This window comes from Lotus japonicus, chromosome 2 (genome assembly GCF_012489685.1).
Source record: "Lotus japonicus ecotype B-129 chromosome 2, LjGifu_v1.2".
In the NCBI taxonomy this organism is placed as follows: domain Eukaryota; kingdom Viridiplantae; phylum Streptophyta; class Magnoliopsida; order Fabales; family Fabaceae; genus Lotus; species Lotus japonicus.
Window position 1 is genome coordinate 4,510,170 of NC_080042.1, and position 25,194 is coordinate 4,535,363.

The 25,194-nt window shown below is 43.5% G+C and overlaps 1 protein-coding gene across 1 annotated transcript; it reads right to left on the reverse strand.

Moving 5' to 3' along the window:
* Window positions 1-108: 108 nt before the first annotated feature.
* LOC130735943 (uncharacterized) lies at window positions 109-7,899 on the reverse strand. The gene is made up of 2 exons (XM_057587811.1): window positions 7,143-7,899; window positions 109-215 (listed from the first exon to the last, which is right to left on the reverse strand). The coding sequence occupies exons 1-2, from the start codon at window positions 7,897-7,899 to the stop codon at window positions 109-111; spliced, it is 864 nt and encodes a 287-aa protein (XP_057443794.1).
* Window positions 7,900-25,194: the final 17,295 nt, after the last annotated feature.

Genomic DNA, 25,194 nt, shown 5'->3' on the forward strand with positions numbered 1-25,194 from the left:
CTTAATGTAATAATTCAAGTTGTATATCAATACACAAATTATCACTCCACCTAAAGATTGTGACAATTTGAGAGGTTATTTTAAGCATGCTTAAAGACATATCTTTCCTTACCAATTTACACCTATAGTTTGAAGAGGATGCCCAACCACCATTGCCTTAGCGCCAACCGCTTGTAGTGTCTCCTCAAGAATCCAATGCTTCCTCAATAAAATGCCTAGCAAGTAATACACAACAACATGTCACAGATGGCCCCAACATGAATACCCATGAAACACTTAGGCTACAACGAGGAAATACATACCAGAGGACTTGATTTCCATTCATAAAGCCAATTAAAATTGGTAACATGTATCATTGTTTTGTGCTTTCTTAAATCAATAAATCATAAAGACATCTTCCTGTAGTGAGAGCAAAATCAAAACTCCACAAATCAAATTAGGGTTAACACCAACAGAAAACAGTCAAACCACTCATCCCTGACCCAAGAAGAACACTAGCACGTTCCTTATCGATCTGCAAGCAAAATCAAAACTCCACAAATCAAATTAGGGTTCACACCAAGCAAATGCGGATCTAGGAGAAAGATGGAGAAACCTTGCAGCAAGGTCAGTATAGAAAAGAAACAAGTACCAAACACAGTACGCAACCATAACAGCTTCCACAAGGAGGACTAGGAGAGAGAGTGAATGTTCAACAAAAACGAGACCTAAGAAGAAGAAAACCAAAACTTGAAATCTCATACAGAACTAACTGGAAGGAGAAAAAATTATTAAGGCGATGAATTTGTTTACCTGAAGATTGAGGTGAAAACCAGCAGGAATAACAGCACAACTGTTATAGTGGAGCACGGGCACAAGCACGAGCGATGGCGGCGGCCATGAGCGTGGAATTTCAGAGAAAACCGAAGATCCTTTTGGAGATTGAGAGAGAAAGTGTAACGCCCCGATTTCTCGGACGTCACGAAAAACCAAAAATCATGATTTTCACAAAGAATTTTCGCCGTCCATTTATTAATCTTCATTAAATGACAAAGATCCAATTATTACGAAAGTTCTCAGCGTTAAATATAAATCAAATAAACAAACGTGCGAGTAAGGAAAACGAACGATTGATATAAATCCAATAACTGAAATAATGTACGGTGGCCACACCCATGTGTGTAAACAAAACCACCCTAGTAATCTGACAAAATTGTTTACATTTGAAAATCAACTACAAGTACTTCAAAGTAAAATAAAAGCTCCAAAAATAAAACAGCGCTCTCAACCCAAACAAGGCCACTCGTTGCAGTCTGCATCTTCTCTGGCCCACATGTTGGAAGGCTCCGGCGTCTCCTCTCCTGGCTTCGGAAGCTCAACTTTCATGTCCAGGTTCCACTGCCTCAATGCCTCCAAGCTCCACCCAAACCCTAATGGTACGGGATCCATGAGTCCCTGATTCAGCTCTTGCTCGGGTGGTGCAATGGGGCTCACCGGCTCCTCCTTCGGCACCAAAAGTCCCTCTGTCGGATTCCGATACTCGGAAGTCACTGAAGGCTCGCTCCCCTCGCCTGACTCGTAGCCTGGCCCCTCACTAGGGTCCGACTCCGAACCGCTGAGAAAATCCATCCCTAAGGGGAGTCCAAAACGGAAGGGTGCGTGAGGAAACCGAATCTTCCCTCTGATAGGCTGAGTCTCAACAATCTGCCCAACTTGGTCTCTTTTGAAGATGGTCGCGCCGCCGACGTACACGTTCTTCTCCTGGCGGTAGTCGACACCCCAGGCCGTGTCCTCATCAAAACTATGGAGATAAATCTCCCAGTCCTGATCCACTAGCTCCTTCCGGATCACCATCTGTTGGCGTTAAGAGCCCAAACAACAAATAGCAAATAGAGAGGGTCAACTTCTGACTCTCAAATATCTCTAGTCTCTAGCATGTTATAGACAATATAATATCATCATTAATCAACAGAACATAACTAAAAGGTTAATCACATAGCCTAAGTTTCAGTTAGTCTATGCGTCCTCACTTTTCACACAACCACCTTTCACCTTGGATCCAACACCATTCGTCCAGCAGACGAACAACACCATGAGCAAAGCTCACAACATCATGGCGTTCCTTGGAACGACCACAGCACACCATGGGTCAGACACCCACAAGTCATAACATCACGGTTCAAACCGCATTCACCCTCGCGTGCAAGTTATCCGTTTTGTCTCTAACGGAACCACTGTTCTCATGGTTCATAGTCCTAACCAGACCTATGTTCCACTAATCATAATTTACTTGCATGCGAGTAAACATCATAAAATCCTAGTCTCATGTTACTACTTCAAGTAAATAGACAGGCATTTTATCTCATGTTATTGAAATTAAATAACATCATGCATAATTTCACTTAGCAAATAAGGCATACTTGAACTAGCATACATCAACTAACTAGTTCTATAGCATACTAAGAATTTATCATATTAACTTAGTAATAAATCATACATCATATCATCACTTAGCATAATATTGAATACTAATACTAAGCATGTTATCAACCACACTCGCATACAACTTCACATGCAGGAAAGCAGTAAGACTTCTCTAGACGGAAGTGCCCTCACCTTGGCTACGCTTTCCACGCGAGATCGAGTACGTTCGATCTAACCTTTCCGTGCGCGAACCTGCACGGACCAACAAACTAGGGTTAGAATTTGAAGGAAAAAGGAGCATCATTTCCCCCCTTCAAATATTCGAACCCCATCCCCTAAAACCAAACAATATTTCATCTTCTTCTTGTAAACAAGAAGAAAAAATACTTGAGTTCACTACTTCCCGAAGGAAGCAGAGCTTAGTTACTATAGGAATTATTTCCTATAGAGGTCAAGAAGAACTCTGGAGAGGGAGAGATAGAGACTCACAAAAATTTGGAGAGCTCTGAGTTGTGATTTTCCCTTCACTAAAGACTTCTATTTATAGTGGAGGGTGTGGAGGTGAAAATACAATAAAACCCTTATTTTCAGCCCAAGCCCAGGGTTAAAATATAATTTTAATAAACTTTAATTCAAATTAATTACTTAATCACCAAGAAAAATCAAAATATCCCAAGATCCCCTCCAAGATGCCTTGGCCGCCCCCCTCATCTAGGTAGTTAGGATATTTTTCTGATTTTCTCTTCAATTAAACCCTCAAATCAAGGAAAATTGGTTTAAATTTCAAAATAAAGCCCTAAACCCTAGCAACTAGAGTTTTCAGCCACTCTCTCTCTCCTTAACCAATTTTCAAAAATTAAAAACCTTCCATATTAGTTTAAATAAAATCTGAATTTATTTATTTTTTTTTTTAAAAATAAAGATGAACCAAAGCATTTATTTCATTATAAAATATCTCCAATATCTTTGCCCTTTTAAACCAAATTTTCGGCCAACATAAAAAAAAAGGTATATCTCCAATTTTCAAATCCTATCTTCTCAAAATAAATTAATTCAAAATAAAAATCTGATTTAAATAAATTCCCATAACACTTTATATTTATTTAATAAATAAATAAAACTCCTCCTCCAATATAATAGATATGAGTCTCGAAAATTCCCTTTTTGCATATTTTATGCACTACCCAAAATTATGCATGTGCATGCATGCATATCGACTACTCGCGCTTTACGTAATAATTAATTACGTAATAAATTACTATACAAGCGTTATAGTAACAATTAATCAGTATTTTCTCCTTACTGAAAATAAAACATCGTACTTTATATTATTCTTCAATAATACAAAACATAAATAAATCCCCGGGTCTTACAATACTCCCCCCCTTAAAATAGTTTCGACCTCGAAACTTAAGGGTCTACAAACAACTCAGGATGTGATTTCCGCATTTTATCCTCTAATTCCCAAGTCGCATCGCCCGTAGCTTGATTCCATACAACCTTCACTAAGGATACTTCCTTGTTCCTCAAGCGTTTGGTGCTTTTGTCGACGATCTTGATGGGCGGCATTTCCATCGTTAGATCATCCTTCAGCTGAATATCATCAGGTTCAATCACATGAGAATTATCAGCCATATACCTCCGAAGTTGCGACACATGCAGCACATCATGTATGTTGGATAGGAACGGCGGTAAGGCAATCCTATACGCCACGGGTCCAACACGCTCCGTAATCTGGTACGGTCCGATAAACTTTGGAGTAAGCTTCTTTGACTTGATCGCCCTTCCGACACCTGTCATCGGGGTAACCCGCAAGAAGACATGATCTCCAGCTTGAAACTCCAACTCCTTCCTACGATTGTCAGCATAACTTTTCTGACGACTCTGCGAAACCCTCATCTTCTCTTGGATTCGCTGCACCTCTTCTGTGGTTTACTGAACTAATTCAGGTCCAACAATCAAGTTCTCCCCATCTTGATGCCAGCACAAGGGTGTACAGCACCTCCGACCATACAACGCTTCATAAGGGGCCATCCCTATGCTTGCATGAAAGCTGTTGTTGTAAGTGAACTCGATCAATGGCAACATCTCATCCCAGCTGCCTTTGTGATCCAGCACACAAGATCTTTGCAAATCCTCCAAGGATTGGATGGTCCTCTCGGTTTGCCCATCCGTCTGTGGATGATAAGCGGAACTCAATTTCAACCTGGTTCCCAAAGCCCGCTGCAAAGCTTCCCAGAAACGCGAGGTAAACCTCGGGTCTCTGTCCGACACAATGCTAGATGGCACACCGTGCAAGCGTACAATCTCAGCAATGTATATCTCCGCCAACCTCTCTACCTTGTAGTTCAGATTGATTGGCACGAAGTGAGCAGTCTTCGTCAATCGATCAACTACAACCCAAATTGCATCGAACTTCCTTCGTGTAAGCGGCAACGCCGTCACGAAGTCCATGGAAATGCTATCCCATTTCCACTCCGGGACATCCAATGACTGCAGCTTTCCTGCTGGTTTCTGATGTTCCACCTTCGCCTTCTGACACGTCAAACATGTCGACACATACTCAGCTACTTGTTTCTTCATCCCAGGCCACCAGAAATGAAGTTTCAAGTCCTGATACATCTTATTCATCCCCGGATGAATACTCAATCTGCTTTTGTGACCTTCATCCAAGATCAGCTTCCTCATTACTGCATCATTGGGTACACAAACTCGTCCCTTACAACGCAGAATATTGTCGTTCCCAATAGCGAACTCAGACGCTTTTCCTTGTGCCACAAGCTTGCGCCATTCAATCAACCCTTCATCGGTCTCTTGTTTCGACTTTATCTCATCCAAGAGTCCATTAGACACCGTCACCATTCCAAAGCTCAGCTTCCCCGGTGCGAGTTCAACATTCAAACTCAGATCACGGAAAGCCTCCAACAATTCTAACTCCTTGACCATCAACGAGGATACATGTATAGCCTTTCGACTCAGAGCATCAGCTACAACATTGGTCTTCCCCGGATGATACTGTAATGAGAACTCATAGTCTTGCAGAAACTCCATCCACCGTCTCTGCCTCATGTTCAGATCCTTCTGATCAAACAAGTACTTCAAACTCTTGTGATCACTATAGATCGTGAGCGTACTGCCATACAAGTAATGTCTCCAGATCTTGAGAGCATACACTATAGCAGCCAACTCCAAATCATGCGTAGGGTAATTCTTCTCATGGACTTTCAACTGTCGCGAAGCATAAGCAATCACCCTCTTCTCTTGCATCATCACACGACCCAAACCATTATGCGACGCATCACAGTACACGTCGTATGGTTCTCCCTCCTTTGGCAAAGCTAGTACAGGTGCGGTGGTCAACCGCTTCTTCATTTCTTGGAAGCTAGCCTCACACTTCTCCGTCCACGCAAACGGTTGATCCTTCTTTGTCAAATGAGTCAACGGTGCAGTCAACTTGGCGTAATCCTTCATGAAACGCCGATAGTAGCCAGCAAGCCCAACAAAACTTCTGATATCACTTGCTGTCTTCGGTTGTTCCCATGCCAAAACTGATTCAATTTTGCTGGGGTCCACTGCCACACCTTTGCTAGATATGACATGACCAAGGAACTTCACTTCCTCCATCCAGAACTCACACTTTCCTCCATTAGCATAGAGTTCCTTCTTCCGCAACACCTCTAGCACTTGACGTAAATGCTCCTCATGTTCCTCCTTACTCTTCGAGTAAATTAGAATATCGTCTATGAACACCACCACGAACTTGTCCAAGAATGGCCTGAACACACGGTTCATGTAGTCCATAAAAACTGCGGGTGCATTAGTAACTCCAAATGGCATCACGAGATATTCATAATGTCCATATCGAGTTCTGAATGCCGTCTTCTGAATGTCAGCCTCCTTCACCCGAATCTGGTGATACCCTGATTTCAGATCAATCTTCGAGAAAACAACTGCTCCCCGAAGTTGGTCCATCAAGTCGTCTATCCGAGGCATCGGATAACGATTCTTCACTGTCACCTTGTTTAGTTGTCGGTAATCTACACACAACCTGGACCTCCCGTCCTTCTTCTTTACCAACAACACTGGCGCTCCCCAAGGAGACACACTCGGTCGAATAAATCCCTTTGAAGAGAGATCATCCAACTGTTTTGCCAATTCCATCAATTCCGCTGGTGCCATCCGATACGGCGCCATCGATATCGGTCCCGTGCCGGGCATGATGTCAATGGAGAACTCCGTCTCCCTTACTGGTGGCAATCCGGGCACATCCTCCGGAAAAACATCCACATAGTCTTGCACTATGGAGATGTTCCGTACATCACTATCGTTTCTTGCTTCCGCCACGATAGAGTTCACGAACGCCGGTGAACCCTTCTTCAAATGGTACGAATTCAAATAATCCGTAACGCCTGAATCCGGAAATACCACGGCCTTGTTAGCACAATCCAAAAGAACATGATATTGCGCCAACCAGTCCATCCCCAGAATCACATCGAGCTCTTTAAGCCCTAAACATATAAGGTTTGCAAGGAACTTCCGATCCTCGTAAACCAACGGACATTTCAAGCATGTCGTGCGAGTAACTAAGCGATCGGCAGCAGGGGTTGTCACCACCATATCGAAAAGTAACTCTGAGGTTAGCAACCCTATTTTCTTCGCACACTCATCAGATATAAACGAGTGCGTAGCACCCGAATCAAACAAAACCATCAAGGAGATACCAGCAATAGTACACGTACCCTGAATAAGATCTTCAACACCCTCAGCTTGCTTGCTAGTAACAGCAAAGACAAGTCCCTTAGCAACTGGACGTCTCCCCCTTGCCGTATTCAACACAGGTTCAGCTTTTGGCGCATCAGGACAGTTTGTCGAGATGTGCCCCGTCTTCTGGCACTTCCAGCAAGTAATCTCTTTCCCACATTCATTGGCATAGTGCCCTTTCTCATTACACTTGAAACAAGTAACATCTTCTCTCGGAGTTTTTGCTCCGACTTTGGTAGATGATGTCCTACCAGTTGCATTCTGATAAGGCTTCTTCTGACCAGCCCTACCCTTTTCAGTCTTCCCAGCTTGTTTCTGACCAGACCTGATTGGCCCTCCACTTTCCTGTCGGTTCCCTCGACGATTCTTCATGACTTCAACCTCGCGAGACTTCTCAACCAGTTGTTGAAAGACTCTGACTCCCAAAGGTCTGACGGACTCCTCAATTTCATCCCTCAAACCAATCATGAAACGGTTGCAGAGATCCCCTTTCAGCATGAAGGTAGCGAGATTCACCTTCTCTCCATCAGTTGTGTGCAAAGCTTCAAAAATCTTTTCCAGCTCTTGGATCCAAAGATCCGCTTTCTCGGGTTCAACTTCCCCTTCAAACTTTGGCGGGTTCTGCCGATTGAAATCAGTTCTCATCCTGACCTGATCCTGGTTCAGCTCCCGTTCCAACCTCTGCGCCCTTCTGGCATGTTCTTCAGCCTCTCTCTGAGCTTGGGCAGCGGCCATCGTAACACTAGCATTGGCCTGCTGAGCCACCACTTGGGCCAATTAAGCCATGGCCTGAGCGAGCTGAGTGTTAGTTGGGTCCTGTCTAGGAGGCATGATGTCAAACCTGCTTGTTGATAAAACCACAACCAAACGTCAGTTCCTCAGTCAGAGAGATCATCTAACAGTAAAAACTTTCAACCAAAGCATCATGGCATTGATACTCCACTCCAAATAAGATCACACTTCAAACATCTTAGCAAACAAGTCTACCCAATCTCACCGCGAAGTTTTGAAAACACATTTATCAAACAAAACACCACGAGTTCGGAAACTCGTAAGCCCAAAACCCTTAGTGCTCTGGTTTCTCAACCGGAGCTCTGATACCACAGTGTAACATCCCGATTTCTCGGACGTCACGAAAAACCAAAAATCATGATTTTCACAAAGAATTTTCGCCGTCCATTTATTAATCTTCATTAAATGACAAAGATCCAATTATTACGAAAGTTCTCAGCGTTAAATATAAATCAAATAAACAAACGTGCGAGTAAGGAAAACGAACGATTGATATAAATCCAATAACTGAAATAATGTACGGTGGCCACACCCATGTGTGTAAACAAAACCACCCTAGTAATCTGACAAAATTGTTTACATTTGAAAATCAACTACAAGTACTTCAAAGTAAAATAAAAGCTCCAAAAATAAAACAGCGCTCTCAACCCAAACAAGGCCACTCGTTGCAGTCTGCATCTTCTCTGGCCCACATGTTGGAAGGCTCCGGCGTCTCCTCTCCTGGCTTCGGAAGCTCAACTTTCATGTCCAGGTTCCACTGCCTCAATGCCTCCAAGCTCCACCCAAACCCTAATGGTACGGGATCCATGAGTCCCTGTGTAAGACCTGGATTTTCAGAACAAGCTAGTTTCCGACTCACGCGTAGAATCAGTGTAAGCGTGAAAGGAGTTTGATATTTGAGGAAGATTAATGAAGAAGAAAGTTCAGGAATTGCTTGAGGAATGTTGCATAGTTGTTTTCGAAGTTAGTGCGAGTCGTCTGCACACTTGCCTTAGGGCGAGCGTGTCCAGAATAGGCTATTTCGCTCTTAAAGTAACGTTTTGAGTGAGATTTCGAACTCTCGGAAAATTTAAAGATTCTCTTTATTTTTCCATCGACCAGCGTTTCATTTCGGAACTCTGGACTATACGCACGATAGGTTTCACTTTCCGGAAGCTCGACGACTCTAATTTCTTTGCTTCGAAACCCTATTTTCGAGCAATGGATGAAGACTTTTTCTATTCGGGACTTCTAACGAAGATTCCGTTTGCGCTGCCAGACTTGTTTCGACATTTCCAATCTTTCTTCTGTTGGAAGTTTTGTCGTTTGAGCATCACAGCAAAAAGTAGTTTTTCGGGACAGATTAACCGACACCGCTTTTGAGTTTTTCGATATCGTTTTTCCCAAATCCTAAATATTTGTTTTGAGTTCTGGTATTCCGGCGCCAGAATCTCTCTTAGAATTTCTCGGTGATCGTGCTGCAAAAATCGGAATCGCGAAATTTTCATTTTCCCGCGATTTCGCCCGCCTATAAATAGCGCGAAAAAGCAAAAATCTCCTCATTTGCAACCATTGAGGCCGCGAGTTCTAGGGGGAGAAGAGGAGGAGAGAATTTTCGCGAAACCTTGACCAATCTTCGTGCAGTTCGTCCCTACTTCTAGGTATCAAGGTAACTAACACGATTCCTACCTCTGATTGTTGTTTCTGCTGAGTTTCTGAAGTCGTTTCTGTGCTCACAGTTTTGAGCTTTTTCTAAAATTGTCCGATTTCTCTGATTTCTCGCTTGGGTTATGTTCCTTATGTTCCCCTGAGTCTAAAACCTCTGTCAGTAAACTCTGATTGCGATTCAGTTGTCCAAGATCTGAAAAATTGACTCAAAACTCTTTTTGTCTCACATTTCGAAACTTTATTGTCGTAAAGCTATAATCTGACTTCGTGCCTTTAGGATTTGTTGTCACGGATGTCATGAGGATCGTTGCTGTCAAATCTGTTTTCAGAACTGATAACTTTGAAGTTTTGAGCCTTTATTTTGGACCAAAATGCCCCTGCGTAGTCGTATTTCGACCCGATTGTCCGAAAATTGTTCCGACAGTTTCTTTGCCTTAGTTTTACCCTAAAACTACCTTGTAAACTGATTTGATCGAAGAAAAAGAGCCGAAGCCCTTTTCTCCTTATGGCCGTGGGTTTTTCCTAAGGGGGGAGAGTTTTTCGTTTTCGAAAACTTGTCCTTTCGTACCCGTTTGTCGTATTCTGAAGCTTTGATGCTTTGTCTATCGTTTATGTATTGTTTTGCGATCGAACTAATCGATTTTGTTTGAATTCTGCTTTGTTTTTCTCCGAGGTTCAGTTGAAGGAACTTTGGAATACTCAGAGCAATTGTTTGAGGAGAACTTTGTTTGCGAAGCTGGATCAGCTCGAGGTTAGGGCAACTTACATATATATTAGCTATGATTTCATGATAGGCGTCGATAAATTCGACTTATGCTTTGCTATGATATTAATTATGATGATGGTTTATTGTTATAAATGTTTTTATAACTTATGATGTTGATGTTGTGTTGGATTGTGCGTTTTGACGCGATTTCGGAGTGGAGATTCATTGATCTGGTGATCTTTGATGTTTCGGGTTGGATGAGCAACCCTAGGCAAGTCCAAATGAGGGGTTTGGGACTTAGCCATTTGTTGGGATTCATTGGTTTACTTAGACTTTCCCCGGGAAACTTCTTTTGGGTGGTTGGTTTTCGGAAAACCTAGAATGAATAGAATTTTGTAAACTAGAGACTTTGGGAGACTTAGACTTTGAGAAATAAACTCATAACCTGACTAATTCAATTCGAAACGTTTTTACTAAATGAATAGTTATAGGAGAACTAAAGGGGAAAACATTTACGAAAGACGGGGAAAAGTCGACCTTTGTTGTGGGTTTGGAGAGTTATCGGAATTGGGGAAAGCCACTAAGGTGAGCTAAGGTGATGATTGAAGTCACCGAGTACTTTAGTACTCTTGGGGAGTGTTGTGGAGCCGTGTTGTATTGACCGACACTTAGCGCTCTTGTTGTTTGGGCTGTGTTGTATTGACCGACACTAGACCCTTGTGTATTCTGTGGATGGAGTTGTGTTGTATTGACCGACACTTACTCCGAGTTGTGTTGTATTGACCGACACTAACTCATTGGGTTGGTTGAGATTGGGTTGTGAGCTAAACACTTTCGTGGTAAGGGCGATTCGTTGTTTGGCTAACCACGTTGCATTCAATCGGGTGAATAACGGGAATGGTTCACCTGTGCATATCATGGTGAATAACGGGAATGGTTCACCTTGCATTAATGATGAATAACGGGAATGGTTCATCATTCGGTGAATAACGGGAATGGTTCACCAAGGATGAATAACGGGAATGGTTCATCCAGGATGGATTTCATCCAGGATGGATAACGGGAATGGTCCATCCATAGTGAAAATGCTTCACTTGTGGCGAACGGGAACGCGTCACAAATCCGGATTCATATTGTGCATTTCACGCATACATTCATGCTGACTGAGACTGTGTGCTGTTTGTTTATTGAAGCAATGTTAGAGCCATAACATGCTAGGATTATTTATATGCTTATATAACAACTTATATATATACCCTGTCACTTGTTGTGTGTATATGTACTTATTGCTGTGAGTTGACCCTAGCGCCTTGGCTTTGTTTGTATGTTTGTCTTTGGGCGGTCGGCCTGCTGCCAGATGTCGATGGCCGACTGGTTCTCGACGGTCTCTCCCTCGGGGGGGATCAGATATGAGTTGCTGGATAGGGATGCCCCCACCGCTTGGGTGATCGATGTGGCTGGTCACCGGGCGACGTATAGGGGAAGGGTCATGGAGGACCGGACGGATGAGCGAGGACGCCTGACGAGCGGAGTGCTACGGCGTATGGAGCTGAGTTTTGACTTGCCGCCCTCAGTTCATTGTGGACCAGGCACTGGACATGCACCACCTGCACCACCTCCGACTTCACCTTCTGTTGAGGAGGACCCAGAGGAGATCGAGCCTGCTGCTGCTACATCTGTTGTGCCACCTCCGGCTACTGCCATCGCTTCTACCGACGTGGCGTCGTCCTCTAGGCTCGTACAGTCGAGGAGGGAGTCTGTTGTCCCATCTGCCTCACGTCTCTTATCTTTCTCTTCACCGCACGGCTACCGTGTGGACCCCTTGATGAGGGTGGAGGAGGAGGATGTTCTCACAGGAGAGGTGGATGTGGAGACCGGCTCGACTAGGGCGGTGCGCAGGACAGTGAGGAGGGAGGTTATGGATTTGGACACCGAGATGATTACGGTGGATTCCGACTCTGACTCCGAGAGCAGTGGGGAGAGCTACTCGCCGAGCAGCGATGAGGAGGAGGATGATTGGTGAGCTGAGCTGGGAGGGTAGGTTAGGATTAGCGACATTTTTTGTGTAGAGCTCTGATCGTCAGTTTCTTTTTGGGACAGGGTAGGTTCCGATGTGTGGCTTTTTGTGTGGTTCTTTTGAGGAGGATCACAGAGAGTCTGTCGGAGTATAGGGGTCTTCCTTTCAGGCCATTTTTGAGTGCCGACTTTCTCTTGGATAACTGTATTTTGATACTTTTACTCACAGTTCTGGGTTGTATATTTGCCTGCGGGCGTACTACTCTGGAGTCACTGCGGCTTCGCGTGACATGGAATGCAGCCGAGGCTGTACAGATGTATATATATTTGTATATCGGTTAGTTTAGTTGTTGGGTGTTGTCTTTACTTCTTTATCGCTTTGATTTAAAGGAAAGAAAAAAAAATTACCTGTTTTCCGCGTAAAGTTTATTTTTGGTTACTAAAGTGACACCTGGAAGTCGGGGTGTTACATTGTGGTATCAGAGCTTAGTCGAGTCTTTTGGGAGTCTTTGGGGAATAGGTCTTCTGTGCTAGGTTGTGTGACTCTGCAAAGAGTGAAAATTGATTGTCTGCAGGACGATTTTTCGTTCTAATTGATTGCATGGTTGTTTAACCATATGTAATAGTTTGGTGCTATTCTACGATTAGGACTAACAGTTTTCTTGGGGCTAACAGACGATGGTGAACACGAATCAGCTAGCGGAGATGATGGCCACTATGGCCCAGGCAATGACTAACCAAGCGAATGACAATGCTTTGAGACGTGCTGCGGAGGAAGCGCGTGATCAACACCAACGTCAGAGGGAGGCGACTTTGGATCAGAACAGAGGGTTGAATGACTTCAGGAGACAGGATCCGCCTAAGTTTTCGGGAGGTACTGACCCGGACAAAGCGGAACTCTGGATAGAGGAGATTGAGAAGATCTTTGGAGTGTTACAGACTGCTGAGGGAGCCAAAGTGGGGCTGGCAACCTATCTGTTGTTGGGAGATGCTGAATACTGGTGGAGAGGCGCCAGAGGAATGATGGAGGCAAATCATGTGGAGGTGAACTGGAATTCTTTTCGAACAGCTTTTCTCGAGAAGTATTTCCCAGACAATGCTCGTGACGAGCGTGAATCACAGTTTCTGACTCTGAAACAAGGAAGCATGACCATTCCGGAGTATGCTGCCAAGTTAGAGTCTCTGGCAAAGTACTTTCGGTTTTTCCGTGATCAAGTTGATGAACCCTACATGTGCAAGAGATTTGTGAGGGGATTGAGGCCCGATATTGAAGATTCGGTGAGACCGTTGGGGATCATGAGATTCCAGGCATTGGTTGAGAAGGCAACTGAGGTGGAATTGATGAAGAATCGGAGATACAACAGGGCTGGAACAGGAGGACCGGTGAGGTCGACACCACAGAGTTTTCAGGGAAAAGGGAGGTTTCAGGCGAGGAAGCCATATCAACGTCCTGCGGGGAGAGGGTTTACCCCGGGATCGTACAAGCCTATGGCTGCTGCTACTTCAGGAGGGTCGGGAAGCCGTACCCCAAATCGTGAAGTGACTTGTTTCCGTTGTGGAGGAACGGGGCACTATGCAAACAATTGCACGAGGCCACCAAGATGCTACAACTGCAATAAATCTGGGCATCTGGCTACGGAATGCAAGGCACCGAAGGTTGAACCGTCTGTGAATGCTGTTAGTGGGAAGCGCCCAGTGGCTAAGGGAAGAGTGTATACAATGGATGGAGAAGAAGCTGAAGGAGCTGATGGGTTGATCAGAGGAGAATGTGAAATTGACGGTAATCTTCTAACTGTACTCTTTGATTCTGGTGCAACTCATTCATTTGTCTCTAAGGATTGCGTATCAAGACTGCATCTGCCTATTACTACTTTGAGTTTTGATCTTATGGTAACTACACCTGCTAGGACTCTAATTGCTAATGCCGCATGCATGCACTGTTCAGTAGTATATAAAGATAGAACTTTTCATGCCAACCTAGTATGTCTACCCCTTAAAAACCTAGATGTAATCCTCGGGATGGATTGGTTATCCCACTACCATTGTCTTTTGGACTGTAGTCGAAAGAAAGTGGTGTTCCCAGACTCGGATCTTTTCGAGTATCTTTCTATTAACCACATTAGTGCATCGTTGAGCGAGGGCACTCAGAAGTACTTTTCATTGCTAAGTCTGGAGGGGAAGAAGGAATCGAATATTCAAGGTATTCCGGTGGTTCGAGATTTTGCGGATGTTTTTCCTGGAGATGTACCTGGACTGCCGCCTGTACGCGATGTGGAGTTTGTGATCGACATTGTACCCGGAACCGGACCGATTTCGATCGCACCTTACCGTATGGCACCTGCGGAGTTAGCGGAGTTGAAATCTCAGTTGGAGGATCTTTCGGCAAAAGGATTCATTCGACCAAGTGTTTCACCGTGGGGAGCGCCAGTGTTGTTAGTTAAGAAGAAAGACGGAAGGTCGAGATTATGTGTGGATTATCGACAACTGAACAAGGCGACGATCAAGAACAGATACCCGTTGCCGAGGATAGATGATTTGATGGATCAATTACGAGGGGCTGCTGTATTTTCGAAGATAGATTTGAAATCAGGCTATCATCAGATCAGAGTGAAGACTGAGGATATACCGAAGACTGCATTCAGAACACGCTACGGACACTACGAGTACTTAGTGATGCCGTTTGGAGTGACAAATGCACCTGCTGTTTTCATGGATTACATGAACCGCATCTTTCATGAATTCTTAGATCGGTTTGTGGTGGTGTTTATTGATGATATACTGATATACTCGAAGGATGCAACGGAACATGAAGGACATTTGCGCCAAGTTCTACAAGTGTTGAGAGAGAAGAAGCTGTATGCGAACCCTTCCAAGTGTGAATTTTGGCTGGAGAAAGTCAATTTCTTAGGCCACGTTATCTCAAAGGAAGGCATAGCTGTGGATCCGGCGAAAGTAGAGACTGTTTTGGCTTGGGAGCAACCGAAGACAGTGACAGAAATCAGAAGTTTTGTGGGTTTGGCTGGATACTATAGACGCTTCATTGAGGGATTTGCCAAGATCGTTGGACCTTTGACTCAACTAACGAGGAAGGATCAACCTTTTGCATGGACTGAGGCGTGTGAATCAAGTTTTCAGACTCTGAAGGAACGTTTGACGACGTCACCTGTGCTTATTTTGCCGCAACCGGAGGAACCTTATGAGGTTTATTGTGATGCTTCGTATCAAGGCTTGGGATGTGTGTTGATGCAACATCGAAAAGTGGTGGCTTATGCTTCGAGACAGTTGAAGACGCATGAGAGGAACTATCCGACTCATGATTTGGAGTTAGCTGCCATTGTGTTTGCGCTGAAGATCTGGAGACATTACCTCTATGGTTGTACTTTCACGATATTTAGCGATCACAAGAGCCTTAAATACTTGTTTGATCAGAAGGAGCTGAACATGAGGCAACGAAGATGGATGGAGTTCATCAAAGACTATGAGTTTACGTTGCAATATCACCCTGGGAAGGCGAATGTAGTTGCTGATGCTTTGAGCAGAAAGATGCATGTCTCGTCAATGATGGTTAAAGAGCTGGAGTTACTGGAACAATTTCGAGATATGAGTCTAGGTGTGACACCGTCTGAGGGAAAGTTGAAGTTCGGTATGATCAGAATTGCCAGTGGACTGATGGAAGAGATTAGAGAGCAACAACTGCAAGATGAGTTTCTGCTGGAGAAGAGGAACTTAGTGATTCAAGGGAAAGACCCGGAATTCAAGATCGGAACTGACGATATCTTAAGATGCAAGGACAGAGTGTGTGTACCCAATAATCCAGAATTGAGAAGGCTGATCATGGATGAAGGGCACAAGAGCAAATGGAGTATTCATCCGGGAATGACCAAGATGTATCAAGATTTGAAGCTGAATTTCTGGTGGCCAGGAATGAAGAAACAAGTGGCCGAGTATGTAGCTGCATGCTTGACTTGTCAGAAGGCGAAGGTAGAGCATCAAAGACCTGCTGGTATGCTACAGAGTTTAGACGTGCCAGAATGGAAATGGGATAGTATATCCATGGATTTTGTGGTAGCTTTGCCAAGAACACAGAAGAGACACGATTCGATTTGGGTGATTGTAGATCGTTTGACCAAGTCAGCGCATTTTCTACCAGTGAGAACTACCTACAATGTGGAGAAGTTGGCCGAGATCTATGTGGCGGAGATTGTGAGACTACATGGAGTTCCGACAAGTATTGTGTCTGATCGGGATCCGAAGTTTACTTCGCACTTTTGGGGAGCTCTTCATGATGCGTTAGGAACCAAGCTGAGGTTGAGTTCGGCGTATCATCCACAAACGGATGGGCAAACAGAGAGAACTATTCAGTCGCTAGAGGATCTACTACGGGCTTGTGTGCTAGATAACAGAGGAAGCTGGGATGATCTTCTGCCATTGGTTGAATTCACCTACAACAATAGTTTCCATGCGAGCATTGGGATGGCACCGTATGAAGCTTTGTATGGTCGGAAGTGTAGGACACCTTTGTGTTGGTATCAAGATGGGGAGAGTTTGTTGATTGGGCCAGAAATGCTGCAACAGACGACTGAGAAGGTTAAGCAGATCAGAGAACAGATGAGAGCTTCACAGAGCAGACAGAAGAGTTATGCTGATCAGAGACGAAGAACCCTAGAGTTTGAGGAAGGTGACCATGTGTTTCTACGAGTTACTCAGACTACGGGGGTTGGACGAGCTATTAAGTCAAGGAAGCTTGCGCCAAAGTTTATTGGGCCTTATCAAATCACTCGACGTGTTGGACCAGTTGCATATCAGATTGCACTACCGCCATTTCTTTCCAACATTCATGATGTATTTCATGTGTCGCAATTGAGGAAGTACATTCCAGACCCGACTCATGTGATCGTGCCAGACAACATTGAACTGAAGGATGATTTGACTTTTGAGACACCGCCAGTGAGTATTGGGGATAGAAGGGTGAAACAGCTGAGGGGAAAGCAGATTCCGTTGGTAAAGGTGATATGGAACAAGGATACGGGGGATGCTACATGGGAATTGGAAGATAAGATTAAGGAATTGTACCCCGGACTTTTTGCTGAACTCTGAGTTTCGAGGACGAAACTTTCTTTTTGGAGGGGAGTATTGTAAGACCTGGATTTTCAGAACAAGCTAGTTTCCGACTCACGCGTAGAATCAGTGTAAGCGTGACAGGAGTTTGATATTTGAGGAAGATTAATGAAGAAGAAAGTTCAGGAATTGCTTGAGGAATGTTGCGTAGTTGTTTTCGGAGTTAGTGCGAGTCGTCTGCACACTTGCCTTAGGGCGAGCGTGTCCAGAATAGGCTATTTCGCTCTTAAAGTAACGTTTTGAGTGAGATTTCGAACTCTCGGAAAATTTAAAGATTCTCTTTATTTTTCCATCGACCAGCGTTTCATTTCGGAACTCTGGACTATACGCACGATAGGTTTCACTTTCCGGAAGCTCGACGACTCTAATTTCTTTGCTTCGAAACCCTATTTTCGAGCAATGGATGAAGACTTTTTCTATTCGGGACTTCTAACGAAGATTCCGTCTGCGATGCCAGACTTGTTTCGACATTTCCAATCTTTCTTCTGTTGGAAGTTTTGTCGTTTGAGCATCAGAGCAAAAAGTAGTTTTTCGGGACAGATTAACCGACACCGCTTTTGAGTTTTTCGATATCGTTTTTCCCAAATCCTAAATATTTGTTTTGAGTTCTGGTATTCCGACGCCAGAATCTCTCTTAGAATTTCTCGGTGATCGTGCTGCAAAAATCGGAATCGCGAAATTTTCATTTTCCCGCGATTTCGCCCGCCTATAAATAGCGCGAAAAAGCAAAAATCTCCTCATTTGCAACCATTGAGGCCGCGAGTTCTAGGGGGAGAAGAGGAGGAGAGAATTTTCGCGAAACCTTGACCAATCTTCGTGCAGTTCGTCCCTACTTCTAGGTATCAAGGTAACTAACACGATTCCTACCTCTGATTGTTTTTTCTGCTGAGTTTCTGAAGTCGTTTCTGTGCTCACAGTTTTGAGCTTTTTCTAAAATTGTCCGATTTCTATGATTTCTCGCTTGGGTTATGTTCCTTATGTTCCCCTGAGTCTAAAACCTCTGTCAGTAAACTCTGATTGCGATTCAGTTGTCCAAGATCTGAAAAATTGACTCAAAACTCTTTTTGTCTCACATTTCGAAACTTTATTGTCGTAAAGCTATAATCTGACTTCGTGCCTTTAGGATTTGTTGTCACGGATGTCATGAGGATCGTTGCTGTCAAATCTGTTTTCAGAACTGATAACTTTGAAGTTTTGAGCCTTTATTTTGGACCAAATGCCCCTGCGTAGTCGTATTTCGACCCGATTGTCCGAAAATTGTTCCGACAGTTTCTTTGCCTTAGTTTTACCCTAAAACTACCTTGTAAACTGATTTGATCGAAGAAAAAGAGCCGAAGCCCTTTTCTCCTTATGGCCGTGGGTTTTTCCTAAGGGGGGGAGAGTTTTTCGTTTTCGAAAACTTGTCCTTTCGTACCCGTTTGTCGTATTCTGAAGCTTTGATGCTTTGTCTATCGTTTATGTATTGTTTTGCGATCGAACTAATCGATTTTGTTTGAATTCTGCTTTGTTTTTCTCCGAGGTTCAGTTGAAGGAACTTTGGAATACTCAGAGCAATTGTTTGAGGAGAACTTTGTTTGCGAAGCTGGATCAGCTCGAGGTTAGGGCAACTTACATATATATTAGCTATGATTTCATGATAGGCGTCGATAAATTCGACTTATGCTTTGCTACGATATTAATTATGATGATGGTTTATTGTTATAAATGTTTTTATAACTTATGATGTTGATGTTGTGTTGGATTGTGCGTTTTGACGCGATTTCGGAGTGGAGATTCATTGATCTGGTGATCTTTGATGTTTCGGGTTGGATGAGCAACCCTAGGCAAGTCCAAATGAGGGGTTTGGGACTTAGCCATTTGTTGGGATTCATTGGTTTACTTAGACTTTCCCCGGGAAACTTCTTTTGGGTGGTTGGTTTTCGGAAAACCTAGAATGAATAGAATTTTGTAAACTAGAGACTTTGGGAGACTTAGACTTTGAGAAATAAACTCATAACCTGACTAATTCAATTCGAAACGTTTTTACTAAATGAATAGTTATAGGAGAACTAAAGGGGAAAACATTTACGAAAGACGGGGAAAAGTCGACCTTTGTTGTGGGTTTGGAGAGTTATCGGAATTGGGGAAAGCCACTAAGGTGAGCTAAGGTGATGATTGAAGTCACCGAGTACTTTAGTACTCTGGGGGAGTGTTGTGGAGCCGTGTTGTATTGACCGACACTTAGCGCTCTTGTTGTTTGGGCTGTGTTGTATTGACCGACACTAGACCCTTGTGTATTCTGTGGATGGAGTTGTGTTGTATTGACCGACACTTACTCCGAGTTGTGTTGTATTGACCGACACTAACTCATTGGGTTGGTTGAGATTGGGTTGTGAGCTAAACACTTTCGTGGTAAGGGCGATTCGTTGTTTGGCTAACCACGTTGCATTCAATCGGGTGAATAACGGGAATGGTTCACCTGTGCATATCATGGTGAATAACGGGAATGGTTCACCTTGCATTAATGATGAATAACGGGAATGGTTCATCATTCGGTGAATAACGGGAATGGTTCACCAAGGATGAATAACGGGAATGGTTCATCCAGGATGGATTTCATCCAGGATGGATAACGGGAATGGTCCATCCATAGTGAAAATGCTTCACTTGTGGCGAACGGGAACGCGTCACAAATCCGGATTCATATTGTGCATTTCACGCATACATTCATGCTGACTGAGTTGACCCTGTCACTTGTTGTGTGTATATGTACTTATTGCTGTGAGTTGACCCTAGCGCCTTGGCTTTGTTTGTATGTTTGTCTTTGGGCGGTCGGCCTGCTGCCAGATGTCGATGGCCGACTGGTTCTCGACGGTCTCTCCCTCGGGGGGGATCAGATATGAGTTGCTGGATAGGGATGCCCCCACCGCTTGGGTGATCGATGTGGCTGGTCACCGGGCGACGTATAGGGGAACGGTCATGGAGGACCGGACGGATGAGCGAGGACGCCTGACGAGCGGAGTGCTACGGCGTATGGAGCTGAGTTTTGACTTGCCGCCCTCAGTTCATTGTGGACCAGGCACTGGACATGCACCACCTGCACCACCTCCGACTTCACCTTCTGTTGAGGAGGACCCAGAGGAGATCGAGCCTGCTGCTGCTACATCTGTTGTGCCACCTCCGGCTACTGCCATCGCTTCTACCGACGTGGCGTCGTCCTCTAGGCTCGTACAGTCGAGGAGGGAGTCTGTTGTCCCATCTGCCTCACGTCTCTTATCTTTCTCTTCACCGCACGGCTACCGTGTGGACCCCTTGATGAGGGTGGAGGAGGAGGATGTTCTCACAGGAGAGGTGGATGTGGAGACCGGCTCGACTAGGGCGGTGCGCAGGACAGTGAGGAGGGAGGTTATGGATTTGGACACCGAGATGATTACGGTGGATTCCGACTCTGACTCCGAGAGCAGTGGGGAGAGCTACTCGCCGAGCAGCGATGAGGAGGAGGATGATTGGTGAGCTGAGCTGGGAGGGTAGGTTAGGATTAGCGACATTTTTTGTGTAGAGCTCTGATCGTCAGTTTCTTTTTGGGACAGGGTAGGTTCCGATGTGTGGCTTTTTGTGTGGTTCTTTTGAGGAGGATCACAGAGAGTCTGTCGGAGTATAGGGGTCTTCCTTTCAGGCCATTTTTGAATGCCGACTTTCTCTTGGATAACTGTATTTTGATACTTTTACTCACAGTTCTGGGTTGTATATTTGCCTGCGGGCGTACTACTTTGGAGTCACTGCGGCTTCGCGTGACATGGAGTGCAGCCGAGGCTGTACAGATGTATATATATTTGTATATCGGTTAGTTTAGTTGTTGGGTGTTGTCTTTACTTCTTTATCGCTTTGATTTAAAGGAAAGAAAAAAAAATTACCTGTTTTCCGCGTAAAGTTTATTTTTGGTTACTAAAGTGACACCTGGAAGTCGGGGTGTTACACCCTGATTCAGCTCTTGCTCGGGTGGTGCAATGGGGCTCACCGGCTCCTCCTTCGGCACCAAAAGTCCCTCTGTCGGATTCCGGTACTCGGAAGTCACTGAAGGCTCGCTCCCCTCGCCTGACTCGTAGCCTGGCCCCTCACTAGGGTCCGACTCCGAACCGCTGAGAAAATCCATCCCTAAGGGGAGTCCAAAACGGAAGGGTGCGTGAGGAAACCGAATCTTCCCTCTGATAGGCTGAGTCTCAACAATCTGCCCAGCTTGGTCTCTTTTGAAGATGGTCGCGCCGCCGACGTACACGTTCTTCTCCTGGCGGTAGTCGACACCCCAGGCCGTGTCCTCATCAAAACTATGGAGATAAATCTCCCAGTCCTGATCCACTAGCTCCTTCCGGATCACCATCTGTTGGCGTTAAGCGCCCAAACAACAAATAGCAAATAGAGAGGGTCAACTTCTGACTCTCAAATATCTCTAGTCTCTAGCATGTTATAGACAATATAATATCATCATTAATCAACAGAACATAACTAAAAGGTTAATCACATAGCCTAAGTTTCAGTTAGTCTATGCGTCCTCACTTTTCACACAACCACCTTTCACCTTGGATCCAACACCATTCGTCCAGCAGACGAACAACACCATGAGCAAAGCTCACAACATCATGGCGTTCCTTGGAACGACCACAGCACACCATGGGTCAGACACCCACAAGTCATAACATCACGGTTCAAACCGCATTAACCCTCGCGTGCAAGTTATCCGTTTTGTCTCTAACGGAACCACTGTTCTCATGGTTCATAGTCCTAACCAGACCTATGTTCCACTAATCATAATTTACTTGCATGCGAGTAAACATCATAAAATCCTAGTCTCATGTTACTACTTCAAGTAAATAGACAGGCATTTTATCTCATGTTATTGAAATTAAATAACATCATGCATAATTTCACTTAGCAAATAAGGCATACTTGAACTAGCATACATCAACTAACTAGTTCTATAGCATACTAAGAATTTATCATATTAACTTAGTAATAAATCATACATCATATCATCACTTAGCATAATATTGAATACTAATACTAAGCATGTTATCAACCACACTCGCATACAACTTCACATGCAGGAAAGCAGTAAGACTTCTCTAGACGGAAGTGCCCTCACCTTGGCTACGCTTTCCACGCGAGATCGAGTACGTTCGATCTAACCTTTCCGTGCGCGAACCTGCACGGACCAACAAACTAGGGTTAGAATTTGAAGGAAAAAGGAGCATCATTTCCCCCCTTCAAATATTCGAACCCCATCCCCTAAAACCAAACAATATTTCATCTTCTTCTTGTAAACAAGAAGAAAAAATACTTGAGTTCACTACTTCCCGAAGGAAGCAGAGCTTAGTTACTATAGGAATTATTTCCTATAGAGGTCAAGAAGAACTCTGGAGAGGGAGAGATAGAGACTCACAAAAATTTGGAGAGCTCTGAGTTGTGATTTTCCCTTCACTAGAGACTTCTATTTATAGTGGAGGGTGTGGAGGTGAAAATACAATAAAACCCTTATTTTCAGCCCAAGCCCAGGGTTAAAATATAATTTTAATAAACTTTAATTCAAATTAATTACTTAATCACCAAGAAAAATCAAAATATCCCAAGATCCCCTCCAAGATGCCTTGGCCGCCCCCCTCATCTAGGTAGTTAGGATATTTTTCTGATTTTCTCTTCAATTAAACCCTCAAATCAAGGAAAATTGGTTTAAATTTCAAAATAAAGCCCTAAACCCTAGCAACTAGAGTTTTCGGCCACTCTCTCTCTCCTTAACCAATTTTCAAAAATTAAAAACCTTCCATATTAGTTTAAATAAAATCTGAATTTTTTTTTTTTTTTTAAAAATAAAGATGAACCAAAGCATTTATTTCATTATAAAATATCTCCAATATCTTTGCCCTTTTAAACCAAATTTTCGGCCAACATAAAAAAAAAGGTATATCTCCAATTTTCAAATCCTATCTTCTCAAAATAAATTAATTCAAAATAAAAATCTGATTTAAATAAATTCCCATAACACTTTATATTTATTTAATAAATAAATAAAACTCCTCCTCCAATATAATAGATATGAGTCTCGAAAATTCCCTTTTTGCATATTTTATGCACTACCCAAAATTATGCATGTGCATGCATGCATATCGACTACTCGCGCTTTACGTAATAATTAATTACGTAATAAATTACTATACAAGCGTTATAGTAACAATTAATCAGTATTTTCTCCTTAGTGAAAATAAAACATCGTACTTTATATTATTCTTCAATAATACAAAACATAAATAAATCCCCGGGTCTTACAGAAAGAGAGTGAACGGTGCAGGAGGTGAACGGCGAGCACGAGCGACGGTGAGGTGAACGACGAGCACGAGCGACAGTGAGGGTTTTTTCGTGAGATGATGCACGAGGTTGCTAGAGCTAGAGGTGGCAGATGCAGGAGGTGGAACACGTGAGTTAGGTTATTTCCCAGATAGAGAGAAAAAACACTGGGTTTTAGTGTTTGTTTGAAAATAAAAGAGAGATATTTCCCGACGGGTATATTATAACTGATGTGAAATGTTTGTGTGAAAAGAAAAGAGAGACTTTTCACATCGGTTATATTCTCAACCGATGTGAAATAAACTTTATTAAAATTTCAAAAACGCCACCGCACTTAGCTTTCACATCGCTTATTGTATTAACCGTTGTAAAAACTCTTTACTAATTACTTTTCACTTCAGACCTATTTCCAACTGATGTGAAAACTATCATAAATGTTCATTATAATTTCAATATTGCCACCGCGTTATCTTTCACATCAGGTATTTCATCCACCGTTGTGAAAACTCTGATGTGAAAAGTCTTTTTTCTAGTAGTGTTATATGTTATACTTGCTTATTATTTCTTATTGCATCCTTTATGACATATGTTTGCAAAATCTCTTTTTATTCATATATCAATTCATTACATCATACATTTTCCTATCTAGTGTAAGGCCCTAAGTTCAATTTGAAACAATTTTATGAAAGTTTGAATAAAATTGAAGTTTTAGCTAATGTTTGATAACTGGCAGATTAGAACTGTCAAATTGTGTGAATTTTTATAGGGTCTTAAAGACTTCATTTGGGACAACTTCCTTCATGAGAGTTGTAGCCCTTTAAGTCTAGCAAATTCTCGAAGTGGAATCAGGTCATTCCAACCTCTGTAGCTCGAGATATTCGCATTTTAGTGATTGTCGTTCAGGCTGTACAGTACCAGCGAACTAGATGAGGAGTTTTTATTTTAATTCCGATTTTGCTTCTGTTTTTACATAAAAGGACTTGGGTTTTAATTGAGTTTAGACCAGATTAAGAACTAAATTGATGGGCCAAGGGTTCGGGCTTGAAAAGAATATTGAAACCCTAGCCCACTTTGCATGGGGTTTAGTCTAGAGGGGGGAAAACCCTATTCTTTCACAATCAGAACAGAACCTGCACAAACTCACGTAAGAACAGAAAGGGAAGCATACAGAAGAGAGAAAAGAGAGAACTCGAGAGAGAGCAAGAGAAGCCGCCGCCGCCCAAGCCATAACCATCACCGTGTAGCGCGCGCAAGGGAGTGGAGGAGATCGCGCGCGAGGGAGAGAAGAGGGACGGCGAGAGAAGCTGAGAACGTGGACAGCAACGTTTCTGAACCGTGTTCATCACTAAAGCTTCTTCTTTTCAGACCAAGAACCCAAGGTAAGGGCTGGTCTTAGGAAGGGCAGGTTATCTAGGAGGTTTTGCCATGATTTGCCT